The sequence below is a fragment of the Biomphalaria glabrata genome, chromosome 2 (assembly GCF_947242115.1).
Source record: "Biomphalaria glabrata chromosome 2, xgBioGlab47.1, whole genome shotgun sequence".
NCBI lineage: Eukaryota > Metazoa > Mollusca > Gastropoda > Planorbidae > Biomphalaria > Biomphalaria glabrata.
Window position 1 is genome coordinate 31,076,410 of NC_074712.1, and position 21,937 is coordinate 31,098,346.

Genomic DNA, 21,937 nt, shown 5'->3' on the forward strand with positions numbered 1-21,937 from the left:
TACAACCCTCGTGACGCTCTTGAGCTCTGTTCACGACGTCGATGCTTCCCGAACCATCATGTTGAAAGTCGTCTCGGCCGTACTGACGTAACTCGTCACGGTTGACCGCTCGTCTAGCGCTGACCTGGGGCGATTTGCGTCGGCTGACTACACACACACCACTACCCCCATATGTGCCACCACCAGGTTTATAACACTGCCCCCTCCTTAGATCTGTCCGTCCCGGGCAGATCCAGCTTCACCATAGTACTTGTTGAGTCTGTCGATGTGGACGACCTTCAGTTTGGACCTTGGGCTCTTCTGTATTCGATACACGACATCGTTGATTCTTTTTATCACGCGGTAGGGTCCTTCCCAGTCTTTTTGAAGCTTTGGGGACTTGCCTTTTCTTCTTTGTGGGTTGTACAGCCACACCAGATCGTTCTCATGAAATCCAGCGGCATTGGCCCGTTTGTCGTATCTTGTCTTCATCTGGTCACTGTTAATCTTGATGTTTCTGCGGGCTAGAGCGTGAGTTTTCTCCATCCGTTTTCGGTGATGTGCGACATAGTCTGTTGAAGAGGCTGGCACATTTCCCGGGATCCCGAATAGTAAATCACATGGTAGTTGCAGCTCTCGGCCGAACAACATCTTTGCTGGAGTGTAACCGGTGGTGCTGTGAATCGATCCTCTATATGCCATAAGGAACATTGGGATATAGGTGTCCCAGTCCTCTTGACGTTCATCGACGACTTTCGACAGATGTTGTTCCAATGTTCGGTTAAATCGTTCCACCATTCCATCTGACTGGGGGTGAAGAGGGGTTGTGCGTGTCTTTTCGATGCCGAGTACCTGGCACATCTCTTGAAAAATCTTGGATTCGAAGTTTCGGCCTTGGTCGGAGTGTAACTCCCTGTGAGCACCGAATCGGCTAATCCAATTCTCCACAAGTGTTTCCGCTATGGTGGTGGCTTCTTGGTTTGGTATTGCATACGCTTCAGGCCACTTAGTAAAATAGTCTATCACTACTAGAACGTACTTATTTCCTCTCTGGGACTCAGGAAATGGTCCGGCTACATCGATCGCTATTCTTTCGAAGGGATTACCGACGTTGTATTGCTGCATACGTCCCTTCGTTTTCCTGTGCGGGCCCTTTGCTGCTGAACATGCGTCGCATCTTCGGCACCATTCTTCTACATCATCCCGGTAACCGAACCAGTAAAACCACTGGCGTACTTTTTCAAAGGTCTTGTTGACACCTAAATGTGCCCCACTGGAATTATTATGGATTTCTTGCAGCACCTCAGCAACTCTCACTTTAGGCAACAACAGCTGTAAGCGATTGCATGTCCCATCTGCCGTTTCCCAGACCCTCTTGAGAACTCCATTGTCGATTGTCAGTGAGTCCCATTGCGCCCAATAGGACTTGGTAGCAGCTCCTTTATCAGAAAGGTGATGCCATTCTGGTCTTTGTCCGTCTTCCTTCATAAGTAGAATGGGAGCCAGGTCTTCATCTTTTAACTGGTCATCTCGGATTCTTTCGTCTGACCATGATCCACAAGCTTGTACTCCAAGACGTTGACAATCAATGATAACTTCCTTTTCTTCAACCTTGCTGCAGTGTTTACATTCCATTCTGCAAGGTCGTCGAGACAGCGCGTCAGCATTCTGATGAGTTTGTCCTTTTCGGTGCTGTGTCTCGAAATCATAGGTTTGCAAACGTTCAATCCACATGGCGACTTGTCCTTCCGGACTTTTAAATGACAACAGCCATTGTAGAGCAGCGTGATCTGTCCTAAGGATAAATTTTTGTCCATATAAGTATTTGTGGAAATGTTGTATGGCATCCACAACTGCCAGTAGCTCACGTCTTGTGACACAGTAGTTTCTCTCGGCTTTGGACAAGCTCCGACTAAAGTAAGCTATAACCCTCTCAGTTCCATCTACCTTTTGGGATAAGACAGCGCCTATTCCGGTATTGCTCGCATCGGTGTCAAGTATGAACGTCTCTCCTGGTATCGGGTAGGCCAGAATGGGTGATGAAACAAGAGCCTTTTTAAGTCTCTCAAAGGCCTCATGACATTCCGTGGTCCAAATAAACGGCCGCTTCGGTTCTGTCAATTGATGAAGGGCACTACAGAGGCTAGAGAAATTGGGCACGAAACGTCGATAATACGTGCAGAGTCCAATAAAGCTTCTCAACTCCTGGATATTAGCGGGGATCGGCCATCCATTTACGGCTTCAACTTTGTCCGGGTCTGTGCTGACTCCCTCCTTTGACACGATGTGCCCAAGGTACTTGACGCTTCTTCTGAACAAGGAGCACTTCTTTGGATTCAATTTCATTCCAGCGTTCCTAATTCGTTCAAACACTTCCTTCAGGTTTGCAATATGTTCCTCGAAGGTTCTGCCTATGACGATAATGTCATCTAAGTAAACAAGACACGTGGTCCAGTTAAGTCCTCTTAGCACATGCTCCATTAGTCTTTCAAAGGTGGCTGGGGCGTTGCAGAGGCCAAAAGGCATCACTGTAAATTGCCATAGACCATTACCAGCAGAGAAAGCTGTTTTATCTCTGTCCTCGTGGTGTAGTCCCACTTGCCAGTAACCGCTCTTCAGGTCAAGGGTGGAAAAGATCTGTGACCCAGCAAGTGTGTCCAATGTGTCGTCAATCCTAGGAAGCGGATAGCTGTCCTTGTGTGTGGCGTCATTTAATAATCTATAGTCGACACAAAATCGCGTGGATCCATCTTTCTTCTTTACCAAGACGATGGGTGAACACCACGGACTGTTGGATGGTTCAACAACCCCCTGCTGCCTCATCCGTTCTATCATGTCCATAGCTTCTTGGTGTTTTGCTAGCGGCAGGCGACGTGGTTGTTGTCGGATGGGCCTAGTGTTTCCTGTGTCTATTCGATGCTGGATCAGGTTTGTTCGCCCAAAGTCCATTTCATCAGATGGCAATATGTCGGAGAACTCTCTGAGGAATCGTTCTGCTTAGGTGTACTGTTCCTTTGACAAGATCGTTTTGACTTCTGCCAGAAGTTTAGTAACCTGTGGTTCCCTGGGCTTGAGTGTTCCGTCGGGATTTTCACTGCTGCAGTTTCGTATCATCTCTAAAGCATGGCAACCAGCGATGATGCTACCTTCCCGTAAATGTTTCTCCACTGTGCCGAGGTTCACAATCTTTACGGGTACCTTTTGGTCTTTCCCAATCGTGACTAGTGTCTTTCCTACTGCTATCCCGTTGTAGTTGGTGTCCAAGCTTTCTACCAGCGCTGTTCTTGTCGTGGGATAGTCATCCTCGATTTTTCCCCAAATGATCATTTCCGACTTAGCAGGCAAGGTTGTATTTTCTACCAACTTAACCCTTCTGACTCGGCCATCTTCTTCATCCTCGTCGCCAAGCAAGGGTACTTCGAGGTCCCCACATTGTAAAGTGCCTCCGCCGATATTCAAGGAAAAGCCGTATTTCAGCATGAAGTCGAGCCCTATTATGCAGTCATCTGTGACGTCAGCAATCAGGAATTCGTGTTTGAATGACTGATTCCCGATCTCGACTGTTATGTCGACCAGGCCTTGTATGGGCATCAGTTCTCCATGGCTGTTTTCAACGAGTAGGCTCTAACTGGCGTTTTCTTGCAATTGTCCACTTTATCCGTCCGGATGACTGATCGTGAGGCACCAGTATCTAGGAGGAAGTGATAATCTTGACATCCAATTTTTCCGATAATTTTCAGACTCTTACTCTGCCCTAGCACGGCGACCGGGATGATGGTTGCAGGGGCTCTCATTCTCTGTGTCGCCGGGTTCCGCCCCTTGAAGCCGGTGCGTGCTAGTTTCCCTGGTAGCCCCGGGAACTTGGTCGTGCATACCTTTCTGATCTGTAATGGTTTCCGGTTTGTGGAAATCTTCTAGTGCAGCTTCTTTGTATATGACCGAGTTCACCACAATTCCAGCATCGTACAGGAACCCTAGGTTGATTTTCTGGTATCTGGTTGGTTCGTCGTTCATCTAGTGCCTCTGTCACCCTTCTCACAAGTTGTGCGAACTCTTCCTCTTTGACTTCTAACCTTCGGCCTTGATGAGTGCTCCCCGATACGTCTTTGGCGGCTTCATATGAGAGAGCGTATACGAGGGCCTCACTGGCCTTACGTTTACCCCTAACTCTGGTGGCTTTCTTTAACTCGGGGTCTCGAAGGGCATCAATGAAAGCGTCTGTAATAATGACTTCCAGAAAATCTTGTGCGGCTGTTGGGTAGGCCAGATGTGCGAGGCGTTCGATGTCTGTCTCTAGCTCCTGTAGTGTTTCATCGGGGCGCTGTTGTCGGGTCTTCAGTTGCACTCGATAAACTTCTTGCAGATGTTCATCCCCGTATCGGAGTTCCATAGCCTGTACGAGAGCGGCGAGGTCTTGCTGGTTCGGTAAGGACTGAAGCAATTCGGAGGCCTTTCCTCTTAGAGATAACACAAGGGCAGTGGCTTTCTCCTCCTCGCTGTTCCATTTGTTAACTTTAGCCGCTGCGTCAAATTGCTTCTTGTACACTGACCAGGACACGGAACCATCAAATACGGGGGGCTTCATTTTTCCGGAGCTTTCGGGCACAAATGACGCCATACTTGTTTCCGGTGCATTAGTGTGCTTACAGTGAACTTGCGTTTTCATTTCTTCGATTGCCTTCTCCACTGCGTCGACCCTCTGATTCACCTGTTCATCAATGGTGGTGATTCTCTCTTCCACAGCCTGAATGCGATGGTTCATAGCCAATAACTCGGTCTTGATTCCGGATTCCATGGCGTCTATCTTGGTATCCATATTTTCGAGCACAGCTCCCATCTGTTCTTGCCGAGAACTTATCTTTTCAAGTACAGCTCCCATGTCTGGTAAGACTTCAAAAAGATAGGTGTCCGGGTCTGCTTCTTCCTCCACCAGGTCCTCCCGAAGGCGTGCTTGTAACGTTTCCTTATTTCCACTTGTCTTCAGTCCTCGTTCACGGAGCTCTCGCCTCAGTTCATTCACAAGTAGTTGGTCTAGTGTTTTCGTGGTAGCCATTACAGATCCCACTTCTGACACCAGTGTTACGAATCTCACTATGCAGGCTCTCTGCAAACTGCACCATACACCACCAACTTGAAGAACTTGACAACTCAGGGCTCCAAAGTAACGTAATAGTTTAATTTCAATAAATAACAGCCAATACTGTACAATTGGCAGCACGTAACACAAGACTGTACAAATATCTTTCCTGTTAATAGCCGTGCCGTCGTATCAACTCTTGCACTGGTCTCTCCGTCTCGTCTCGGACTTGTACTTAGCCTTAGTAACGAACTGTAGATCGGGAAGTTGTAACTGACTCGTCTCTGATACTTTCGCTCTTTATATAGGGTCCCTACTGGCCTTCTAGAACCGGACAGAACGTCGCTCGACCATTCTGGGTGTCAGATGACTACAACCCTCGTGACGCTCTTGAGCTCTGTTCACGACGTCGATGCTTCCCGAACCATCATGTTGAAAGTCGTCTCGGCCGTACTGACGTAACTCGTCACGGTTGACCGCTCGTCTAGCGCTGACCTGGGGCGATTTGCGTCGGCTGACTACACACACACCACTACCCCCATATGTGCCACCACCAGGTTTATAACAATATTAATACAGTTTGTGTATGTTATAAGCAATACTATGTTTGGTATTCAAAGCATATATCTTGCCTGTTCTTTCACAGAGACTAAAGAATGCCAACTTAACGCGAGGATGCAGTTAAAAGTCAGCTCTTCTGTGTAGGAGGTATGTGTCATTAGACATTTAGCTCTCTTGTTGTTGATAGTGGTGTGTGTTAAGGAGATTGATAGTGTGTGTGTGTGTGTGAGCTTTTGTGTGTTTTTCTTTTTTTGGCGGGGGGGGGGGAGTAACCGCTAAAGGCAGCACAAGGTTACCTGGTCGTGCAGTATGCGCTCTGGATTGTCGTTCGGTCGTCTCGATGGTCCCGGGTTCATATCCAGCCCGCTGCCATCCCTCGTCGTCCTGCGGGAAGTTTTTTACTAGGAAGTAGATAATCATCAACTCAATCCGAATGAAGTAAAAAATGTTTACAAACAAACATTTCGTCTGTCTTGAGTGTTTTTATTTATATTGTTACAACATTTAAAGGAGGCAACTCAACTAGGTATGAGAACAAAGATAATACAAAGTTTAATCAACATAGATCACCAAAAACAAGAACCGTTCCAATCTCAATCTTCTCGCACTTCCTCTTCCTCTCTCCCCGTTCTTTTAGTCCATCCTCGTGCGCTGGTGCGCAACCATAGAGTCACTACAGAACATGGTCATTACACTGCCCCCTTCTTATGTCTGTTCGTCCCGAACTGACTCTGTTCCTCTCTCCTCTCCACAATACCGATACAACCGATCGACGTGTACCACCTTGCATTTAGTTCGAGGACCCCTCTGGATACGGTATACCACGTCGTTGATTCTCTTCACAATCCGATACGGACCTTCCCAATCCTTTTGTAATTTAGGCGATCTTCCCTTCCTTCTCTTTGGGTTGTACAGCCAAACGAGATCATGCTCTACAAACCCCGTAGAATTGGCTCTTCTATCATATCTGGTCTTCATGAGGTCGCTACTGTCTTTTATCCTACTCCGTGCAAGTGCATGAACCCTCTCAAGTCTCCCCCTAAGTTCTGTTACGTATTCGCTAGCTGTCGTTTTGTTTTTCTCCTGGCAACCCGAATAAGAGGTCTGCTGGCAGCCGAAGTTCCCGACCAAATAATAATTTGGCTGGCGTATAACCAGTAGTTGCATGAATGGCTCCTCTATAAGACATGAGGAATAGAGGAATGTAGTCATCCCAATCGTTTTGCTGTTCTACTGTCATCTTAGCCAAGTGTTGTATCAATGTGCGATTAAAGCGTTCCACCATCCCGTCTGACTGAGGGCGAAGTGGCGTTGTTCGAGTCTTTTCAATTTTTAAGATTTTACAAATCTCCTGGAATAGCTTGGATTCAAAGTTGCGTCCTTGATCTGAATGTAGTTCCATAGGTACACCAAAGCGGCTAATCCAGTGTTCCACTAAAACATCGACTATTGTTGTGGTTTCCTAAAACATTCAGGTCCAAACGTTGACAATCTATTATCTCTTCCTTTTCCTCAGCTTTCTTACAATGTTTGCATTCTGTTTTGCAAGGTCGTCGAGATAGCGCATCAGCATTCTGGTGAATTAGTCCTTTTCGATGGTGAATTTCAAATTCATAGGTTTGCAGACGTTCGATCCACCTAGCGACCTGACCTTCAGGGCACTTAAAAGAAAGAAGCCATTGTATTGCTGCGTGATCTGTCCTTAAAATAAATTTATGCCCATAAAGGTACTTATGAAAATGTTTTATTGCATCGACGGCGGCCAGGAGTTCACGTCTTGTGACACAGTAGTTCCTTTCAGCCTTTGACAAACTTCGACTGAAGTAAGCGATGACTCGTTCCGTTCCATCAATCTTTTGGGAAAGGACGGCGCCTATTCCGGTGTTGCTTGCATCCGTATCCAAAATGAACGTCATGCCTGGTATCGGATAGGCAAGTATGGATGATGAGACAAGTGTGTCTTTTAACATTTCAAAGGACTCTTGACACTCCTGAATCCAGTTGAATGACCTCTTTTGTTCTGTCAATCGATGAAGGGGTGCACATATATTGGAGAAATTTGGCACAAACCGTCTATAGTACGTACAGAGTCCTAAAAAATTTCTTAGTTCTCGAATATTGGATGGTGTAGGCCAACGTTTTACTGCCTCAGTCTTGTCAGGATCAGTGCTGATGCCGTCCCCTGATACTATGTGGCCAAGATATTTGACACTCTTCCTGAAAAACGAGCACTTCTTTGGATTGATTTTCATACCCGCATTCCTGATCCGTCCAAAAACTTCATGTAGATTTGCCAGATGCTCTTCAAACATCCTACCAGTGACTATAATGTCATTCAGGTATACAAGACACGTGTTCCAATGAAGTCCCTGTAAAACGCGCTCCATCAATCTTTCAAAAGTGGCGGGAGCATTACAGAGACCAAAAGGCATTACAGTGAACTGCCAAAGACCGTTGCCAGCAGAGAAAGCCGTTTTCTCTTTATCCTCAGGATGCATTCCCACCTGCCAGTATCCACTCTTTAGATCAAGAGTAGAAAAAATCTGTGATCCAGCAAGCGTATCCAAGGTATCGTCTATTCTTTGGAGTGGATAGCTATCTTTATGCGTGACTTCATTAAGTGCTCTGTAGTCTACACAAAATCGCGTGGATCCATTTTTTTTACTAGGACGATTGGTGAACACCAAGGGCCATTAGAGGGCTCTATGACCCCTTGATGTCTCATTTGTTCTATCAGGTCTGTAGCCTCCTGTTGTTTTGCGAGAGGAAGGCGGCGTGGTGGCTGCCGAATCGGTCTATTTATTCCAGTATCGATCCTATGTTGTACCATGTCTGTTCTTCCGCATTCTGACTCATCAGATGGAAAGATGTCTGCAAATTTCATAATCAACTCTTTGGCTTTGCTATACTGCTCTTCAGATAGGTTCGCCTTGGTTTCTGTCAAAAGCCTGGTAATTTGAGGGTTGATCGATTCAGTGGGCGTAAAAGAAACGTTGTTAATGTTGCAATTCTTAATTAGGTTGAATGTATGGCATTTAGCAATGTAACTATCCCTTCGTAGATGCTTCTCCCTCAAACCAAGGTTCATGATTCTGACAGGTACTCTCTGATGATCTTTACCGATCATGACCAGCGTTTTCCCTACAGCCACTCCGTCGTAATTGTCTTCCGTTCCTTCGATTAGCGCCGTTCCCGACTTTTCATGTCCGTTCTCTAACTTTCCCCAAATAATTGATTCGGAATGTGCAGGCAGACTTGTATCCTCCGTCAATAGTATTTTCACCATTCGATTGTTTCCTTCTTCACTATCACCTAACAAAGGAATCTCCACATTTCCATACAACAAAGTCCCTCCGCTAATGTTAATGGAAAATCCAAATTTCTGTAGAAAATCTAGACCTAAAATGCAATCATCAGTTATGTTTGCTATCAAAAATTCATGCCTGAATGACTGACACCCAAGCTCAAATTCTAAGTCGCCAGTCCTTTTATGAGCATCAGTTCTCCACTGGCTGTTTTCAGGGAGAAAAGGCTCACATTTGTAGTATTATTGCTGTTTGCGACATTTGGCCGAATGACTGAACGTGAAGCACCAGTGTCTATGAGAAACCGATACTTCCGAATTCCAATCCTTCCTTCTACTATAAGACTCCTACTCTGTCCCAGCACAGCTATTGGATTGACATTGACAGGGGCTCCCATTTCCTGGATCGCCGGTTTCTGCCCCTTGAAGCCGACGAATGTTAGTTTTCCTGATAGCCATTGGCTCCAGGCCATGCACCCATTTCTGATCTGTGCTGAATCGCTTCTTGCTGATTATGTGTTCTTCTACACATCCTTTGTATATGCCCAGATTCACCACAGTTCCAGCAACGGACCCTGGTCGCACGATGAGCTCCCTGTGACCGGCTTGGCTTATACTCTTCAAGAACCTCCGTCATCCGTCTGAGTACTTGTGTTAGATCTTCTTCCTGAACTTCTAGTCTCCGACCATGATGACTGTTGATGGATGCGTTCTTAGCGGCTTCATAGGACAGAGCGTACACAAGGACTTCGCTGGCCTTACGCTTGCCACTAACTCTAATAACCTTTTTTAGCTCTGGATCTCGAACGGCATCGATGAAGGCATCAGTGACGACTACTTCGAGGAACTCCTGTGCTGCTGTGGGGTATGCCAGATGGGCAAGTCGTTCAATGTCCGTCTTTAGCTCTTGTAGGGTTTTACTGACCGGCTGTTGTCTGGTCTTCAGCTGGACCCTATAAACTTCCTGTAAGTGCTCGTCCCCGTATCGAAGCTTTATAGCCTGGACGAGAGCAGCATAATCCTGCTGGTTTGGAATGGATTGGAGTACTTCGGAAGCCTTTCCTCTAAGGGCCAGTACTAGAGCGGTCGCCTTTTCCTCCTCGCTGCCCCATTTGTTGACCTTAGCAGCTGCCTCAAACTGTCTTCTGTAGACTGACCAGGAGACGGACCCATCAAACACAGGGGGTTTCATCTTTACAAGCCCTTCGGGTAACATTGATCCTGTATTTATCTTTACAAGCCCTTCGGGTAACGTTGATCCTGTATTACTCACCGGCGCCTTGCTGAGCTCTTCTCTAACTTGAACTTTCAGTTCTTCTATGTCTTTTTCTACCACATCGACTCTCTGGTTCATCGTGACCTCCATCGTGGTTATTTTCTGGTTAACCGATACCAATTCAGTCCTGATCTCTGAATCGAGTGTGTCTATTTTGTCCTGCATGGTTCTAATCCCTATATCAAGTGTATCCATTTTTTCCTGCATCTTACCTAGAAGTTCCATCTTTTCCTGCATCTTACTTAGGAGTTCAGTTATATCTGGCCCTACTTCGAAATGATAACTGTCCGGGTCTTCTTCTTCCTCAATCAGGGCCTGCCGGAGACGAGCTGTAAGTGTCTCCTTGCTACCACCAAGCTTTAGACCTTGATACCGAAGCTCTTGTTTAAGTTCTTTAATCAAGAGTTGGTCTAGTTGTTTCATAATAGGGGAAGCCATTACTAACTTACCTCCCGTTCGTTGAGTCGCCTATAATCCCACTTCTGATACCAATGTTACAACATTTAAAGGAGGCAACTCAACGAGGTATGGGAACAAAGATAATACAAAGTTTAATCAACATAGATCACCAAAAACAAGAACCGTTCCAATCTCAATCTTCTCGCACTTCCTCTTCCTCTCTCCCCGTTCATTTAGTCCATCCTCGTGCGCTGGTGCGCAACCATAGAGTCACTACAGAACATGGTCATTACAATATTTACGTTAGGCCTATATTCCTTAAGTCATTTGTATTCTTGTTTTGTCATCTAGATTGTTTGGTTTCAAGAGTTTATTTATTTCTCAATCAAGACCTAGGAAAGTCAAGCGCAGAAACTTGAATTTTAATGACGAAAGAATATTGTGTTTACAACTGTACACACTTACACACACATTTAGGCTCAGTGCAAACGACATGGCAGATTTTAACATCTTTTTGATACAATTCTAATACAAGGATAATGGCAAATAGTTTTCAAGCATTTTATTATCCTGAAACATTTTGAATAATTAGGGAAATTCTGTAGCATCAATCCTTATTCCATTTGTTCTGAGCCCTAAACCCACGTAGGCCTATCTCTCTCAATTTATACATCTCTGTTGGTACCACCTCTAGCTCTTTTTTAAAGCTTATCTAATCTTTCTCTTTATTATGTTTAAAACTTGAATCCGTTTTTCTTTTGTTCTAACAGTTCTAACTAATGTGTAGGCCTATCTTTCTTCACACCGAGTTTTAGGAAGCCAATCCCAGGACCATTAAACATGAATGCACACAATTGACAGTCTATACCATAAGGAAGTACTGCTATCTGATATGCCAAACTATAAATAACCTTGTAATCATATATAAAACATGCTAATAATTTAAGTCATTTACGGGTATGATTGCCAAAAATGTATGATTGATGTCATGCATTTGGGGGATTTATAAAAATATAACTCAATGCATAAAGGGTAACACGACGGATAACGTAATCTTGCTTACAAGTTAAACTTCACGATATTACCAAATATTATTATATATTCCAGGCACTTTTTCAAACTTCCGTATCACTTGAATTGAAATCCCCTTTTTTACAACGTCCAATCGTGAAATCTCAGCATGCTTACACTAAGGAGAACGTAGCCCAGGCTGGATAGAGACATAGATATAATGCTAAAGGTTGTACCATTCGACTATAGAAACACTATTTAAAAAATAACACATAATTTAGAACCATTTAGACTATAAGCAGACCTTGTTTTAAATGTCTGTTTTATGCCAGCAAGGAACCTTTTTTTTTTTGGTGGGTGGCGTGGGGTAGGGAGGGGTGACGTTGGAATACAGTGGGTTCTTTCATATTGTGAAATCAGAGAAAACTTTAAACACTTTAAACCCACAATAGAAACCGCAAACTTACGAGAGTGCGCGAGCAAGGATTTAAGAATGGAACAAGTCCTAACGGTACAATAGCTGTAATCTTTGTAGCACGGTACGGGATGTCTGGAAGTACCTCCTGCGCCCATACAGGTTAGATGAGTGGTGGCGGCTAGGCAGAAAGGATCAAACAATTCTGACACCTTTTCGCGAAGTACATTGTCCGATAGGAGCCTTCTTCTCTAGGATCCAAAAGAGCTTCGATTCCATGATGATATCGAGCCAATGGAACACATTTTCAACGATTGCGGGGTGCTAAGACAAAGCATGGCTGGTTTCAAAGGTACGATAGTTCTTGAGAACGATAGGGCCTGGTGCATGCCGGGTTCATACCCAGTACGGGGGTTAACATTCTAAAAATGTTTTATATGTATGCAGATTTACTGTAAGCTGTATTTATAAAGTCTAAGATTTGTAAACATGTGTAAACAAAATGTATTTGACACTTTTAAGGTTTCTAGGTTTGATGGCTGCACATTTGATTGGCAAAGGAGTTTCCTTCAGTCCAACAAGTCACCTTACTTTGGTCAAGTTCTGGTTTACATTGTTAGTACTAGGATTCGCTCTGATTTCACAAAGTAAATATATTTAATTTTTTTTTTACTAGATTTGTTTCGCTAATAAAATTAGACATCTGAGTTTGAAGGCTGAATGATCTTTACTCATTGTTCTTTAGGAAGAAACCTATAGAGATAGAGAGTAGATTTGGTAGTTTTATCAATAGATCTTTTTTTAAAACTAGTATTATAAGTTTATTTGCTTATCATTTTTATTATTAGGCCTATTTAATATTAGACTATAAATGCTATTTTTTGTGTTGTTTTGAGAAACTAAATATCTCAAGATACTAGGTCTCAATATCTGACAAAAATTTAAAAACTTTCTTTTACGATTGGCTTAACTAAACAATTCCATTCCAATATGAAGGTGAAACTAAACAAACACAAGAAAAACAACTTATAGAGCGATTATTTAGCTCTTAATAACTAATGAGTGTTAGAATTACAAAAATTGGAACAATTAATAATAAATATTTTCTAGTTCCATTCACCTCACCTATCCTTTAGTCTGTTGCACCGTTGGGGCACCAAGCAAGATTTGTCAACCGTCTTTCTCCATTCATCTCTGTCTTTTGCCTTGGATAGAGACTCTTTCAATGGCAGGCTCGTCCATGCTTTTATGTTGTCTTTCCATCGCTTTCTCTGTCTGTCTCTTCTACTTTTTCCTGGTACTGTTCCCTGAAGGAAGGTCTTTGCAAGCCCCAAAGGCCTTGTAATATGGTCATAGCGTATTAGTTTCCGTTTTTTTTACACTAGTTATCGGGTCATCGTGGGGTCCAAACGCTGCAGTAGCCCTGTCTCTAATCTCTTGGTTTGTGATGCTGTCTTTAAATGTGATACATAGGATGCTTCTGTAGCAACTCAATTCCATTTCTGGAACCCTCATATATTTTATGTCTATGATCTAGATCTAATTTAGTTCTAGGTATGTGAAAAAAATGTTATACAAATTAATTGAAAAAGATAGCTTAGCACCGCCTTTATTTCTGTACACCTGACAGACGTAGATATCATAGATTTTAAATAATCATAAAAAGTGAAATATAAACAGTAGATCTGATCTATGTTTTGAATTGTTTTATAGATCTATAATATATTTTAAAACCCAAGGAAATGTAAAAAGAAATTTGACCTAAATCTATAGTATCTAAATTATCATAGACCATTATTAATATTGAAGAAATATTTGTCAAATAGGGCCTACCATAGACTTATAGATATATAGGCCACTATATCATATAAGTCTATGGGGCCTACATTCTAAATATTTTTACATCCGAAACAGGAGCACACTACTCTGTCTGTGGTAATTCTTCATTCGAATTACACAATGACTACGGTTTAAGCTTTAATTATATTGCAAAAATCAATAAAAAAAAATACTCTAGTTAGTCTAGGTCTACTTAGTCTAGGTCTAACATTAAATGATATTGATTGCATTGGAGAGCGGTGGCTAAACAGTAAAGCGCTTAGCTTCCGAAACGGGGACCAGGTTTGAATCCTGATGAAGACTGAGATTTTGAATTTCTGGATCTTTAGATGCCTCAGACTCAAGTGAGTCCAGCCAGCTTTAATGGGTACCTGACATAATGATGATAAGTTAGGGAAAGGAAAGGCTGTTGGTTGTTGTGCTGGCCACATGACACCCTCATTAACTGTGGCCACAGAAACAGGTGACCTTTACATCGTCTGTCCTATTGCAATGTCTGATAGGGGAACTTTACTTTTTTGATTGCATTATTGCACAAAAAAAAAGTACAAGTGGAAAACAATATTTTTTATATACTGTAGAAGTAAAGTTTAAAATAGATCTATGTTTTAATAGGTAAGAAGAATGTAGCTCTCCAAGTCTAGAAACTATAATTCTCTCCTAAATTAGGGCATGACATTTTGTTATCTATTTTTTTTTAAATTAATTTAAATGCAATACAAATTATTTAGGCTTTGTACAGAGTTCAATGTTGTTGACATTTTTTAATGTATTAAATGTTTAGAAATCAAACTTTTAAAGAAAGGTTCTTATATTGCACTTTTTTTATTTGAGAAAAAATTATTATTTTTTGCCTTACTTTTATTGGCTAAGCCAGGTTAGCTGGTAAAACACTGTTATATTTGACCCAATATATTTAAAAAAAAAAGATTAACATCTAAATAGGATTTATTTTTGGTCCAATTGTTTTCAAAATATTTGTTTCTTGATACAGAATTAGCTCAAGGTAAGGTCAATGTATTAGATAAGATTTTTTTTTTATTAATCCTAGCTTTTTTTTTTTGATTCTCTAATTCTTTCCAATAAAAATCACTCACTGATTGGTGATTGTCACATTGTCATAAATATAATTATTTTAAACTTACTTCAATTAATTTCACAGAATACAAGTATACTCCATGCATTGTTAGATGGAGACATGTTTAAATAGTTTTATTTTGTAATATCACAGAACATTCACTTTTACCTTTTTGATACAAATCTAGTCCACAACATTAACTTTTTAAAGTTTGGATATATTTAACATGGTCTTCTGTGGTTAACTTTAATAATGCAGTAATCTATAAAAGCTATTTAATAATTAATATTGCTATAAGTTTATTTGTCTATAATTTTTTTTTTTAAATTAAAGTTATGCTTTTTAACAAACTAATAATCTAATAAGCCTAACCATAGACTATATATGGCCTAACTTAAAGAATTAAATATGTGAAATTTGATAACAGTCAAAAAAATTAAATCCCCCCCCCCCCCCCCAACCAAAAAAAAATATTTGAAAAACATACACATTAATTTTTTTTAAAGAATAGGAATTACCAAGTGTATATGCTGACCTGTAGCAATGTATCCATATTTTAAAACACAGTCAACAGTATGTTTTATGATATATATGAATAACTCTACCTTTGCTTTAAGAGAAAGCAAAATTAGCCTAGTGAAAACCTTCTTTACCCATTGTTTTAAGTGAAATAGATTTTTGTTTTTATTTGATTTGTGGGCATGAGTTTATTTATTCTACCCTAACTTGTTTTGTTTTTTTACATTTTGCCTGAAAAAATTGCTTGAATTTTTAGTTGACATTATTAAACTAATGCTATTATAAATATTTATATAAACTAAATTTTGTATGTAATTGTTTATCTGTGTTATTCCCCATACAAAAATTGTTGCTTTTTCTACAAACGTTTATAAGATGATAGCAAGCTAAATATGAAAAATCATTAAAAAAAAAAATTATCCAAGGGAAAGAACTCCACACATAACCATATCTTTCAATAATGTAGAAGTTTTTTCCTTTATTTGATGTCAGACAAAATAATAAATTTGGCCAATTGGTTAATTTTTTAAAAATTGATTCATGTTTTGTTATGTACAATAAATAGTTTTTAAAGTTTCAACTTGATCCAAGAATGGATGAGGGAGAAATATTGTGTTCAATTATCTAAAGGACTGAAACCCTGCACATGTAGCCATATTTGTGAATACTGATGGAATAATTTCCCTAGTCGGTATCAAACAAAATAATTAAATATCATTTACCAGTAGTTAATTGAATGATTGGTAATTTTTTAAAATTGTTTAATGTCTGGTCTATGCCAATGAATATTTGTGCAGAATGGGTGTGGGAGAAATAACATATACAAACTTTTTACCAGACAGACAGAGAGATAGATAGACAGACTGAGTGTGTTGATATAAGCTTTGTAAATAAAAAAAGATAATTAATCATATCCCAATACATTGGAAACAAACCATTTCTTGCTTTATTTTATTAACTTTTTAAGTAACATTTATCCATTCTTTATGGAAATAAACAAAAAATAATATGTCCCCTTGTTTATTACCTCACTGTTAAGTTAATTATTAACAAAAGCAAAAAAGAGTATTGAATGTTATTCTCATATTTGTATTGCCAAGGTGCCAGTAACAGTCCTCCACAGCCTGGATCATACTCTAATACCATTATAAGTCCAGAAGACACACCCATAGGTAAGTATTTGTTTATATATATGTGTATTTAATTAATTTCAATTTGTTTATATATATTTGTATTTAATTAATTTCAATGTCTCTCAAACTACAAATATGTGGTCCCACATAAAGTGTCAGAGTTTTTAAGTATATTTCAAGACTTGAATTTTTAGTTTTTTTAATCTTTTTTTTTTATATATATGGGGACATTATTGAAGGTCATAGCTTTGAATACTGATGACTATTTTCTCAGAGAAATGAGGTTAATTTTAAAAGATACCACAGTTCTCATTTGAGACAGACTTAAGTAGTTTGCATGTACCTGAGAAAGGTTATTGAGACTCCAATCATTGTTAGGCTGAAAGAATTCTCTATGGATTCCTTCTTGGGGTTAATACTTGAAGCTTTCCCCATGTTTGGGTATAGCTATAATGCAGCAGGGGTTTGGAATCAGAGTTTTTATTCTCCTAGGAGGGTAGCCAGCCAAGGCTAATGTGCCCCTTCTGCCTGAAGTGTACTGGTTAAGGTGCAAGTTGCTTGCTTTTGTCCTTTATCCTAACAATGATAACAGTTCTACTGGACCCAAATCTAAGTCAAACATATTGAAGGCCAGTGTTTAAACTGGTTGTCAGATGCATGCCAGTGGAAGTATTTATATTATTATATCCAATACACTTCTGGCAATAACAACCTTAAGGCTGAGATACAGTTAATAAAAACCTTATTATAAGGTTATTTCAGTATAGGATAATTATTGTTAGCCTTCTGAAAATGTTTGTTTTACATGTTTCGGATGTTCCTTCAGAGTTAAATATAATTTACTTCATAGTCCAAACCTCCCGCAGGATGATGGAGGATGGCAGTGGGCGGGGCTTGAAACCAGGACTATCGATAAGTCTGAATGACAGTCCAGCATGCAAACCACACAACCAGACAGCCATCCATTCTAATTGCAAAAAGGTGCTGATAATATAGCCAACTGGAGATATTATTAAGTAGCTCATTTTGTCATGTCAGATCAGTACATTGGCTTACTAATTGGGGTCTGAGCACAAATAAGGAGACCATCAAAAAAATCCAAAGCTCAACATAAAGTATGGCTTTAAGCAGCTTTTCTTTGGAGCAAGATGTGTTTGTGCTGTTGTCTGGAAGTCACAATTATACCTCAAAAACTGAAGGAGCTTTTAAAAATCTATTTTCACCATAGCTATCATCGTGTTTGAAAAGGGGCAATGTTTACTTTTGCTCCACTGAAACTGTATTTTAAAATGAAGTATGCAAGATTTATGCACACATGTAAACTATTTTTTTTAAAACAATATTAATAAAGTTTCATGTTATTCAATAACTTTATCTACAACTCTTTAAGAGTTGACAAAGTTTACTCCTATAAACTTAGTTAAAGATAATAATGATTTTATATTGATTTGAAGTTTCTGATGCAATTGTTACTAATGTATGAAGGAATGAGATTTTAAGTTTTGAGTACAACTGTTCCACTGACAAACATAAACTTACTTTCTACCTTGTTTCTTTTTGTTATTCTGTAAAACTTTGGATTATAAAAATCAGAATAGACATTTTTTTGTGTATATTTAATCCAATAACAATAAATCAAAAGGCATCTTTCATGAAAACCTGGAATGTTTTTTTGATCAAATCTTCAATATTAATAAATCCATCAGCTTGCATTTTCTACAACTTTCTTTCGTAGTGATATTGTTAAGCAGATTTGGTGGATGAATTACTCCTTTAGCATTTTCCTCTAGCTGAATCTTGGCAGTGTTCCAGTTGTTTTCTGCATTTCAGTTTTTTTAGATCTTTAACAAAGTTATCAAAACTTTCTCCTTCTACCTACTTTCTCTGATACTGATGTGCTCTCTATCTAGACACTTTTATTTCATCTTGGTCTTATGTAGTCTTCTATTTTCTTAAATAACAATTGAGGATCTACCTCCTTACTATCTGTAATATTTAGAGTTTTGTAAACTTCATGATCCTGGCTTTTTGTTTGTTGTCTGCACCAGCTAATGATCCTTTGAAACAAAAGCTCTCCTGCTGTTGGAATCTTAAAAACTCTTGATATATATCTTTTGCATTCCAATTCAAGATTGCTTGTTATTAAATTAATAAAAACTTTTGTCTGGACAGCTTTTAAGTTTTACTCTGACACCAAGTAGAATACTTATTTTATACAATTATTAAGACAAGTGTTGCTGAGGAAAGACATATAAGGAACTCCATTTAATACGTAAACACAAGTAGTGTTGCGTTGAAGTGCTAGTGTGCAAATTTACAAAAATACCAATAAGTTACAGCAGAGATATAATATATTTCTGTTTTTTTACAATCAGGAACAACAATAGGAAATATTACAGCATCAGATCCAGATGGACAAGATTTGTATTTTAACACAGATACTGATGACACACGTGAACTGGTTACATTGTCTAATCCTAGAAAACTCAACAATGCTACTAATACATGGATTGTAGATATCAAACTGAAGTCTGTTTTGGACAGAGATTATGTAAGTAAAATTTTTGTCAATGAAATTCCTCTTAAGATGAGTTGCTCAGTTCACAACAGACTTTACTTTTATATGATTCACTCACCCTCTTTGTGTAGCTTGAGATTTGAATGTGATAAGAAAATGTGCTGAAAATGGGAGCCAAAATGTTTCTAAAAATGTTCCTAGTACAATGAGTTGTAAATAACACAATCATTGTTGCTGGAAGTTCAATAGCTAATGATAAACCAGCAGAGACCCAACATTTGATCTAACTAAACTTTAATGTGAACACTGAAAGTGGTAAATAAGCAAAGTGTGTTTTGTATTTGTGTGTGTGTGTGAAACAATGATGATGTAGCTAGAAAAGCAGTTTGCATACATAAGGAAAACTATTGAAGTAAAACCATAATAGTAACTTCGTGTTTAAATCTCTAAGATAAAAAATAATTTTGTTATGACTTATAATTTTATACTAATTGTTATTGTAGGCACCTAATGAGAGAAGGCTGTATTTTCTGGTGACTGATGGATCCAGCTCGGTAAATATTTAACACAAACAGTTCAATAGTGTCCAATAGTTTCTGTTAAGTTGTTGGAATTTATTTCTAACTCTTTCATAATCTTACACCATGATTTACTCTTCTGCTTAGTGAAGCTGCAAAGAATAAGCTAGGCTAATACTTAATGTTATCACCTTCTTTTTACTTTCTTCAGCCTTGTAGGTCTTGTAGAATTGAGTTCTGATAGACTGTTAAATCTTGTGATAGCATAGCATCAAAGCACTTTGGCTTTGGGATTTTGTACGCCATAAAAATGATTCCTTAATATAGGTCCTATAAGCTATTTTGAATGGAAAGACAAAAAGAAAAAAAAAAAAGATAAACAAAATGCTACATAAGTTGTCATGTACGTCTTACCTTTTTAAAAAAAAATAGCCAAAAATGATTTCAAAATGTATTTTATCTTTGACTTATCTAGATTCCTATTTGGATCACACTATTTATAACTGACGTAAACGATGTGGCTCCACAGTTTGTCAACCTTCCTTATGAAGCTACAGTCAGAGAGGTTGGCTCACAATTTTTTTTTGTCTTGTGGATTTTTCCCCAGCCATCTTGTTATTTCAAACAATGGTATCAGTTAAGCCCTAAAATTGGAAATGAAAGGATACTAGTTGTCAGTACTATAGCTAATGAATATCTTAACATATCTTTCTTTAAACATGGGTAACAATACAAATGTATAGGCCCATACAAAAGTAGAATTATATGCACCTAAATATCAAGAAGGGCAGAATTTTGTGCAAACATATTTAAATATATAGACAAATTACTATTGCAGGATGCTAGTCCAGGAACTGTGATATTTTCTGGTGTTTTTGCCAAAGACCCTGACAATGGCAGGAATATACTATATACTATGGCAGTAAGATTTAATGCTTTTCTTAATTTATATTTTAAATGACAATTACTTTGACATTTGAAGTGAGACCATTAATTAGTATAAGAGAACAATGTAATCTATTGTATTTATTCAAGAATATGCTTAAGATGAAATATTGTACTGATTAAATAAAATAAAAAAATACTTTGCATTAAACTTTATTTTCTCTTTCCCAACAAAAACAATATTTCAGCCAAATGCCCAGGTAAGTTACACATTTAAATAGCAATATAATAAAGTATTATCAAGCGAAATTATGTTAAGAAATTAATTTAACCTGTAGAGTGTCAAGAGCAGAAATGTAGAAATAGTAACTTTATTTTTAGACTTCAAAGTTATAACTGTATCATTATCTGTATTTAATTAGTTACTTGAAGAAGTAAAACATGAATTTTGTTATTTATAACAATATCAGTATTAAAGTCTAGTCATTTTTATTTTCACCTTTTATGTTTCCTAAATAGTTTATATTTAAAATGTTAATTTTCAGTACTTGTTAGATACACAGAATATAGCCTTAAATAATACCTTTCAAGATATCTTGGTTACAATTTACAATTAAAAATACATCTAATAATTTGTAGCATTTTTGAGGATCTCATAAAATAAAATTACTAAAGTAATTTATAAATGGCAGAGGAGATAAGTACTTAATACTGTCATTTTAGTTATTAATTTTTCGTTTGTTCTTGATAATTTGAATTAATAATTTTTTTTCTAATACAATTTCCAAAATAAAAAAATGTCAAAATTGACTTCAAATTGAACATTTTGAACCTGTGAACTTAAATTATTTAAGAGATTAAACAATTATTTAAAATCAAATTGGTACATTGCAAACAGTTAATTTTTTTTTATCCATTTCACTAAATATGGCCTGTGAATAAAAATCTTTTTCTAGGTTAATGATCAAGATTATGCCACTACTTTTGAGATCAACCAATACAATGGTAACATAACATTAAGGCGCCAGTTAGATTATGAAACACACAGTTACTACCAGTACAAAATCATGGCAGAGGTATGAAATGATACTTTTGTTTATCTATTGGATTGTAAATGGGTTCAATATAGAATAAACAAAAAATTGATAATAAACTACATTTTTTAAATAAACATGTTGAATTTTAGTGGGAAGTGTGGTCGAGAGGCCAAGTGCGCTTGAACTTGGCTTGGCTTGGCTACCTAGAAGGGGGCTCGAGGTACGACACTCTACTTGGGCAGAGTTGTGTTTACTGAGCACCTAAAGGCAGCTCGGAAAACCAACTCCTAGATACCCCCTCCCCCCCACTGGTCCACAAATGAGATTGGACCAAAAGCGCTCTGAGCATGTTATAAGCATGAAAGTAGCGCTATATAAAAGCTATAAT

At 38.8% G+C, this 21,937-nt stretch overlaps 1 protein-coding gene across 12 annotated transcripts in view; it reads left to right on the plus strand.

Moving 5' to 3' along the window:
* The window catches only part of LOC106053207 (cadherin-23-like), an 87,862-nt gene that overhangs the window by 27,995 nt on the left and 37,930 nt on the right, over positions 1-21,937 (plus strand). For 8 of the 12 annotated variants that reach the window (XM_056020030.1, XM_056020035.1, XM_056020040.1 and 5 more), the window contains exons 2-11: positions 5,703-5,764; positions 12,545-12,669; positions 14,856-14,867; positions 16,559-16,630; positions 18,967-19,142; positions 19,613-19,663; positions 20,103-20,192; positions 20,466-20,549; positions 20,761-20,772; positions 21,469-21,588. In XM_056020030.1, coding sequence (XP_055876005.1) covers positions 12,558-12,669; positions 14,856-14,867; positions 16,559-16,630; positions 18,967-19,142; positions 19,613-19,663; positions 20,103-20,192; positions 20,466-20,549; positions 20,761-20,772; positions 21,469-21,588 — 729 coding nt within the window. In that variant the 5' untranslated portion in view covers positions 5,703-5,764; positions 12,545-12,557. Of the gene's footprint in view, positions 1-5,702; positions 5,765-12,053; positions 12,375-12,544; positions 12,670-14,855; positions 14,868-16,558; positions 16,631-18,966; positions 19,143-19,612; positions 19,664-20,102; positions 20,193-20,465; positions 20,550-20,760; positions 20,773-21,468; positions 21,589-21,937 lie in introns of those variants that run through there. The other 4 variants (XM_056020031.1, XM_056020032.1, XM_056020033.1 and 1 more) reach the window with 4 other exon arrangements.